The 9,073-nt window shown below is 34.6% G+C and overlaps 1 protein-coding gene across 1 annotated transcript in view; it reads left to right on the top strand.

Annotated features, from left to right (window-relative positions):
* The window catches only part of LOC111410414 (replication factor C subunit 3-like), an 11,738-nt gene extending 6,221 nt beyond the window's left edge, over nucleotides 1-5,517 (top strand). The window contains exons 2-10 of the mRNA XM_023040729.1: nucleotides 1,617-1,649; nucleotides 2,069-2,237; nucleotides 2,321-2,499; nucleotides 2,627-2,763; nucleotides 2,861-2,956; nucleotides 3,111-3,180; nucleotides 3,251-3,328; nucleotides 3,432-3,543; nucleotides 5,181-5,517. Coding sequence (XP_022896497.1) covers nucleotides 1,617-1,649; nucleotides 2,069-2,237; nucleotides 2,321-2,499; nucleotides 2,627-2,763; nucleotides 2,861-2,956; nucleotides 3,111-3,180; nucleotides 3,251-3,328; nucleotides 3,432-3,543; nucleotides 5,181-5,251 — 945 coding nt within the window. The 3' untranslated portion in view covers nucleotides 5,252-5,517. The remainder of the gene's footprint in view (nucleotides 1-1,616; nucleotides 1,650-2,068; nucleotides 2,238-2,320; nucleotides 2,500-2,626; nucleotides 2,764-2,860; nucleotides 2,957-3,110; nucleotides 3,181-3,250; nucleotides 3,329-3,431; nucleotides 3,544-5,180) is intronic.
* Nucleotides 5,518-9,073: the final 3,556 nt, after the last annotated feature.

The following is a 9,073-nucleotide window of genomic DNA, read 5'->3' as shown; positions in this document are numbered from 1 at the left end:
AGTTTCAATCAATAGCAGGAACATTAGGTATTCTAATATAAACACCACAAGAATCAGGAAATACAACAATGCAGGTAAAACAATATCTCAGAATTAAAGAATCAGTATATGCAGGACCTAGGGTTGATCAAATTCACCAGGATTCCGTGAGAATCAAGTTCTCAAGTCAAGGCTCAATTTGAATCACCCAAACTTAATTGATCACAAGCAACTATTACAAGATATCGCAAACTAATGTAACATGTTACAATGTACAGTAACTAAACATATCAACATAGAGGCATATATACATAAGGGCAGTGTTTAATGAGTGTGAGATCATAGGGGGTTCAAGAAATGCAAACCGAGGATGGTTAAACAATTTAACCACCAGCTGAAATCCAGAAAGAATTATTGCAGCAAGGATATATTCACTGCAGGTCACCAAGGCACAAAACGTGCCCCTACAGATTCAGTCTCCTCAAGTTTCAAGGCCTGGCAGCTCCAATCAGTTAGGGTTCAAGCACAAAACAAGCCCACAGGATCTCAGTATTGTGATTCTTTTTCAAATCACATCGAGGAATCAAAGAAACTCCCTCGCATTCCACAGTCCAGAGTCGAATCAACACCACAGACCACTATGTCGACACAAAATCAAAACTAGGGTTTCGCGATCTCCGGTCGAACTCCTGGAAATTAATTTTCCAGTGTTCAACCTTCAATCGAAGACTCACGACCGAAAGCCTATAGCTCTGATACCACTATTACAAACTGAATCCAAGAAAACATAGATGAAATCATAGAATCGCAGATTACATCATAAACCCTAAATCACAACATCAAAGCTTAGATCTTTCAATCGAAGGCTCAGACCACACCCATTTACCATCACAGAGGCACCGAGACTCAAAACGCACCCTCACAACCCAACACACCAAGGTCACTTCACTGGACTCAAGAAATCAAACTGCCTACCTTCGGTTGATCACTCACACAAAGGAGAATCACACAAGAACACGATTATCACAAAGATAATCAACCAGAAACCTCACAAAGAGAAGAAGGAAGGGTCACACAGACAAAAGGAACTCGAAGGTTCCAAACGGCAGAGAGAAAGAAGAAAAACAGAAAGTGACGATCCAAGAGCCAAACAGGGAGTAAGCAGGATATTTATAGTAAATATCATCAACCGTTGATCAGCGGGTCAATCCAACGGTCCAAGAGCGACTAATGGTGTGTGGGCTGGATATTGGGCTCGGTTAAGTGGGCCTTCTAGGTATATATTTAATGGACCAAGTAATAAATCCAATTTGGGCCTTTTCATCATTGCCTAACAGTTGGACTGGATCAAATGGCATCACAGCCCAACAATATTGGTATGTATATCTATTTCTAATCCAAGATTGATGCACTGGAAATCCCTTTCACGCATAGTTATATATATATATATTAGTACTTTTGTTTAACTCAAGTCCTTAAATTACAAAGACTAAATGCACATATATATTGGTATGTATATCTATTTCTAATCCACGATTGATGCACTGGAAATCCCTTTCACGCATAGTTTTATATATATATATATATATATATATATATAATTTCATATTTTGATAGCATTTATTTATCATCTACAGGCAAGAGAAGAATGCAAGGAATTCAACTTGAAGGTAAACCCTTTCATTTTTCATTGTTCAATGTGTGGATCTTGTCAAATTACTGGAAGTCCGTCCATCACTCTTAAAACTAAAAATATTGATTGTAAAATAGTGTTTGCTCAACTGTTGTACGAGGGAAAATATCATATTTTTAAAATATATCATGAAAGAATGAAAATATTATGCAAAACCTACTGCATGATTAGTACATATCACTTATCTAGAATGCATTTCAGTTGGAGAATATAAATAGTTTTAACATATAACAGAACTTTAGTCTCCATATTTTTTATGCAAAATCAGAAAATTGATATAATTTCCACATTAAGGAGAAGAATAAAACACATAAAATGCATATCAGCAATAATCAACTTCTCTAAATGTGTAGAAATAGTGACTAGAGTTTGACACTAAATAATACATAAATGCAGGGAGAAGCAGTAAGCAGCATCTTCGTAAATTTGATGGTATCAGCACGACACATCGAAGTGAATCTCTCTGAATTGAAAGGCTATGAAAAACATATCATTGTCGAACTAATCAAGGAGAAAAGTAGAGAGTCTGATAATGCTTTTCAGTGCAATGAAGAGAACTGTAAAGGTATCTTTTAACTATTTATTTAGTTCAAAATACAGACAAATTTAATCGACCTGTAAGTCATATTTATTTATTGATTCATGCAGTAATCATTCTATATGAGGCAGACAAGCTATCTACTGATACCCTGACATATATCAAGTGGGCATTAGAGAGGTTTAATTGGTGTAATAAGGTAATATTTTGCTGCAGTGACATCTCCAAACTACAGCCTTTAAAGTCACTTTGCACCCTTGTTCAATTACTAGAACCTTCTAATGAAGAGGTAACCATCTCATATTTTGTTTAGAATCTCCAGTTCAGCACCTAACTGATACCCTCAACTTGGTTGAAATTAACTCTCTCTCTCTCTCTCTCTCTCTCTCTCTCTGCATTGCGTCTGTCATTTACAGATTATTTCAGTTTTGGAATTCATAGCAAAACAAGAAGGAATACAGCTACCCCATCAGTTGGCCGTTCAGATTGCTAACAGCTCCAAGAATAACCTAAGACAAGCCATACGCTCATTTGAAGCTACCTGGAACTTCAAGTAGTACATAAATTTTTCAATAACCGGTCAAGTAGATTTAATATTTCTCCAAAACTTTTTCTTATTCCTACTCATTTGTACAATGATGTGGTCACAGTCCATCCTTGGAGGAAGATCAGGATATCAAGACTGGATGGGAAGATAAAATTGCAAAACTGGCAAAAAACATAATAGAAGAGCAAAGTCCCAAGCAGTAAGTTTCAATTCCTAAGCACTGCGAATATAAAGGTCAAAAATAATTTTTCTAGACTTCAAAATGTCAGTGATCCTCTTTCTATATACATTAACTACTGAGTCAGATTTGGCTTCAATAAGATCTAATATTGAGGACCTATTTGCTTCCACAGGCTTTATAATATCCGTGGAGAACTTCAAAATCTAATAGAGCACAAAGTAGCTCCCGAATTTATATTCAAAGTAAGAACATCCTCGTACTAATGTCTCCTCTCAAATATTAAATTTCTACTAAATAATTCTGCCTATGCAGACCCTAGCAGAAGAACTGAAAAGGAATCTCGACTACCAGTTACAACCAAAATTTGACAAATTATATGATGAGTATCAGGTATAAACTCCAATTAATCAATTATTCCTTTGACTTTCCATAATGTACTTGTTAGCAATCAAAACAAACTAGCATGAATGGCTTACGAACTTTCTTTACCCAGAGACAACATGGGAGTAAGCAACTTATGGCACCTGCACAGAATCAACAAGAGAAACTCGTTAAAAGACAAAATGATCCAAGAAAAGATGTCCATCAATTCATGAGGATTGAAGGTAAGAGAAACCGCAATAATACAACTATAATATGAAAACAATGCTACTTTCATCATTTGGCTCAGGTTCAACCAAAAGAAAACATGCACAAGTAAAGACAGGAATTTCTCTTGGATTCTCTTTATTATCCAGTTTACAAAACTGAATCTAAACATCAAAATATCATGGCCTCTGTCATTATTATTCCTATCTAGATCTTTAGAACTCTGCTGCTTCACCACCGCTTAAGGTAGAAGGGGGCATCTTGGTCTACTAAATACAACACTTTTACTTCAAGTATAACAGTCCAACTCATGCATATACAGTGAGATATATGAAATCCACAACAGGGAACGAAAGATTTGCAGAAAATCAAATTCATAAGAGACGAGCAAAGCAGAAGTTCCCATAAAACATATGTAAAACTCAAGGAATTTGACAACCATTGTGCTTAGGTTGAACAAAACCTATCAGGGCAAGGTTATATGTCCAAAATCAATGTTCAAATGGTGAAATTTGAAGAATTTTCTGTGGATTCCAGGATACTGCACTATGGTTTTGTGTTTAAGCAAAAGAAGGTCATGACTAAAGAATTAGAACTGATGTAGACTTGTGTTGATAATATTTAAAGACTGAGAGATCATATAGATGAAAGAGGAACTTTAGAAAGCGAGTGAGAATTCAAGAACCACCTAGCAGCACTATGATATATGTTGGGGATCCTAGGAGTTCAAACAACCAAAACAACAATCAACAAACAAGATTCAAGGCAAAAAACAAGAAAAACGGGAATGGAAAAATACAACCCTTTTTCAGCCGATTTCTGTCCAGCTTTCCTTCCTCCTTTGGGCAGCTTCTTCTTCGATTTATGGGTGTTTTTCTAGGCTCAGGAACAGCCCCATGTTATGCCAATTGCCTTCCAAAGAGAGAGGGGAAAAAACCAATGAAGAACCACCACCCTTTTTAATGAAAACTTAGAGCTCCTCACTCTGCTGTCGCTGGGAATTCTAGTGACTGAGAGCTGCCCCCTTTTTCTTATATAAAATGGTAGAGTGTACATAATGAAGGGGTAGGAAGAAAGACCATGCCTCTGCCAAGGGAAGGGAAGACCTTATTGTGTCAACCTCACTCCCATCAACTCACAACATTAGGTGGTGGGGTTAGGTGAACCATATCTTCACAATATACTTATACATAAATGTCCATTTAGTTTAGATACTATTGTAAGTCTTGACTTTTTCAAATGTTTGCATCAATAGAATCAAGAGTGAGGATTTGCATTGGATTTTTCCAGGTAAAATTTTTATTTATTGACTATTAGTTACACCAAAACATGAAGAGGGTGATAGAGCATTTCATCTCTTGACATTTTATTGAATCAAGTTACTAGAAACATTCTACTGGTGGTTTAGTTTTCAGCAAGAAGTGCATATTCCTTTTATTCAATTCAGAAAAGGTGGCCTTCATTTTATTTATTCAAGAATACCAATTACCATAACTGCAATGCATGAATGAAAAAGTAAGTCAGCATTACATTCATCTAGCTAGTCAAAAACTAAATGCAATCATACATGCTCTTATGAAATGCAGGTCATATTTACTTAAGAACTATGCATCTAACAATGATATGGGATTCACTCTTTTTATTTCTTCTGCAGAGTTTATAGCAAAATTCATGAGTTGGTACAAGGGCTTAACTCTAAAGAACAAGGAGATTGAATCTACTTGATGAACTTGTTTGCCGCTTCTTCGAAGAGATATTCAGATATTTCAGAACAATGCTTTGTTGTACAAGTTTCAAGCCATAAAGTTAATCATGCAGTTAGAAAATAAAGTAGAAAAATTAGCAATACACAAGAAGTTTTATATCTTATAAAGCTATCTATTAAACTAACCGGGTGTAAGCTTCTTCAGGATGCTGTCCTCTACAATCAGCAAAAATATACTTCCTCCAAACTCTTGGCAGTCTTATATAAATATGCTTCTTCTCCTTTATCTATCATTACTTAAAGAACTAAATTTTCAATGTTCTTATGCATAGGGTATGAATATTCTATAACAAATACATAATCAGGTACATTTTATGAAAATTACTTAAGTTACAGAAGTCATTAAGGTTAAGGAAGCAATTTGTCTCAAACCACCACCTTTCTCGGAAGATCTTAGAAATCCACATTCCTTATCTATGAGAGCTTGAAGTGCAAGACCTTTGACATGAAGCACTCGAAAAGACCCACACCCTCTGTTTCTATGAGGAGAAAGTGAACCTAGCACCATTCAAATTAAACTCCGGGGACAAGTCAATTGGTAAATATGGTTAGGCAAGCATGATCTTCATTCAAAAACTCAGGCATAGACCTGGCTCGTTCTGATGGTTTTGCATTGAGGACTACACTGCTAGCTACGTGACCTAGGTAACTTATAATGCAGAATGCATAAAGATGACAAAACCGAAGATCAGTCGGTTCAATTAGCTTTTCTTCATTCCTTTTGACTGAAAGGCATTCAATGGATTCAACATATTTCAAAAAGGAAGAACATTTTCATCAAAACATATATTACCATAAATCTGTGGCTACTGCTCTTTTACCAGGCTGGCTGTCCCCAATAGTTAATTCTCTCGCTGACCACTTAAAATAAGAAATTGAAAGATTTCGTTGAATTTGTAAGGAATCCAAAATGAGAAATGAGTAACACAGCATTGTTTTTATATGCACGGCACACAATAATCATCAAACAAAAGATCTAGGCATTATAAACTGATACCTATCACAAAGTATCATCAACAACTGCAATGTGAAGTTAATAAACAGATGATAATTATCTGTTGCTAAGATATAACATTTTTAAAATTAGTATGACCTGTCAATCTGAACCATAGACTCAGACCTGAGCATCCAAAAATACTGTAGCAGAAGAACATCACAGTTTTTTTAGGCACCAAAAAAGTTTTCCACCAAGATTATTAGTAGATATGATTCAAGATTACAACGTCTAATGCAATATGTTCTGTGCAGTTTAAGCAAGAATAGAATGTTTGGCTTGAGAACATTAGCATAATGACAACCAGAATTCTAATTCAACCATTAACAATAATGGAAACACAAATTATATGAGCCAGTACTAGGATTCAAGCCTGTAGAGAACAGAGCAAATGCTCTGGTTCTCATGTCACTGCGAAGAAAAGAATTTAATCTTAGGCAACATTGCTCAGTATCGTCGTTGCAAATCTAGTTAGTAAGCAAAACTTGAATTCAATAGGAGCATAGGACAAGAAGAAGGCGGTTTATACTACAGTTTTGAACCATTTTAGTTACTGAAAGCAACTGATTCAAACAAAATTCGTTTGATTACTGTCATTTATCTATCCAGAGGAGCACATACCTTGTTAAGAAAAAGATTATGAGGATTGACGTTGTCTGAACTGCTCAGCAAAAATTAATTATAAGATTTTAGTTTATGGTCTTCACTCAAAAGTTTACTTGTCTTTTCATTCATGATCCAGTTCAGAGACCTCCACAATATTCAAAGGGTACAGCTAGTACAAAATAACAGATTAAACATATAATTTATGCATGAATTTCGTTATCGTACCAATATGATAAATGCCATTTCTGACTTGAAAGTCATAAATCTGAAATAAAAAGAAGATAACACCAAAAAAGTTCTCATAACTAAAGATTGTAGCACTAGTAAAAAAAAAAAAAAAAAAAAAAAAAAAAAAAAACACAAAAAAAACAAAAAAAATATTAAAACAATGTTTTCTTAAATCTAAGCGATCTTTTCGGATTAATAATTTTTAATTCTTTTGAAACTTGTGCAAAAAATTTTGTTACACGTGCCCTTATATTACTTCTTTTTTATCGATCTGTTTTTTTTAGCAACTCATTTTGTGTGGTTTAGTAGCCTATCATTATCAACGTATTTAATGCATGTAAAATATGTGGCGCTTTTGAAAAAAAAAAAAAAAAAACCAACCAACAAGAGTCATAAAGATTATTAATACAAAGAATCAAGTAGCAGAAGAAAAATATACTTGTATTAGTGGAATCATGAAAGTCTATGCCATTAAATTCGTAATGAAAGCTTTTAAAAGTAACTAGCATGATAGAGACTCATATCCGATACTTAACATCAATCCAGAAAAATAAAATAAAATAATCGAAAACAAAGGTTGTATTATATCAAACTATTAATCTATGACAATCTCCATTTTGTAAGTATTATGCCCTATATCCAATCAACTTTGAACATAAATACTTTTATATATATAATTAATGCAATTAAATGGCAGATCTATTATTTAATTAATAGACAATTAAATAAATAATAGAGTCCGTAGATTCAAATCTTTGTAATTTGTTAATTACAAGGAGTTGTGATTGTGAAATACAAATTACATCTGATTGAATCTTGAATCATTCGTGGTCGTAAATAATAACGAGATACGAAAATCGTTATTACGGATAGACCATCACGTGTGGCATTTGTTACTTGTAAAGTAAGTAGCTGATCTCACAAGCTAAAGTGTGGAGACACTTAAATGAACACGTAGATGTTTTGTTATAGAACAAAACATTGGAGACCCATCGAGAGATTCCACATGGATAACTATCTGAGTGTCAGCGGTTAATCTCTAACGTTCGGTAGTGAAATTAGTCCTTTGACTTGAGGTCGTCATGGTACCTTATATGAGGACAGTCATACTTTGGCGATATTGGATGTTGCTCTGAAAAGGGCCGCTAATACGACATTGTTCGAGTACGTCAAGAATCGTATGAAGGTTGTGATTGATCAATAAAGGATTTGTCACTCTTAGATAGTAAGAGATTATGATCTGCGTTTCATTCAATTAAGTCGATAACGAAATCCTTGGCCAAGGTATACTCATAAGTCGAAAATGAGTTTTTGACTTATATTGACTTAATAGTGGAGTGAAAGATATGATCGATGATCGAGATTGACACAATTCCATATCTCGTAATTGATCAGATCATATTGACGAAGGGATTATAGTTTCACGGTAAACGAACGAATTTGGTTTTGTCATACCACGTGACATTTTCAGTCACATGTATTGCCCTGACACATTGCTAGATGTCAATCTGGGACGGCGAGTGTGAATTGACGATAAATTAAAAGGGTGTTTTAATTTATCAATTTTGATTAGATCAAAATAATATTTCACGTCGTTAGGCATCGTGGTCGGGAATCTAATGGGTCGCACACAAAAGAGAATTGGAAGATTGCAAATAGGCAATTGGTTAATTTAACAATCGTTGGATAAATTAATTAATTGGATTTGTTATTTATATTCCCGAATTAATTAATTGGATTAATTAATTCACGGACCATGTTTAATTAATTGGATTAATTAAATATTGGACCGGATCGGGCCGAGCCCGTTTGGGTTTATATAAATATATAGTTAGGGTTTGAGGTCCATATTGGTTTTCATTATTCTTGCTGGCACAAGAGAAAACTCTAGAAGTTGCAATCTTATTCTCTGTGTGGATCAGCGTTGGAGGCTGGACAATTGGACAGCTGTGGT

Source organism: Olea europaea, chromosome 15, assembly GCF_002742605.1.
Source record: "Olea europaea var. sylvestris chromosome 15, O_europaea_v1, whole genome shotgun sequence".
NCBI lineage: Eukaryota > Viridiplantae > Streptophyta > Magnoliopsida > Lamiales > Oleaceae > Olea > Olea europaea.
Note: the sequence above shows the minus strand (reverse complement) of the source record. Positions and strands in the feature narration are given on the sequence as shown.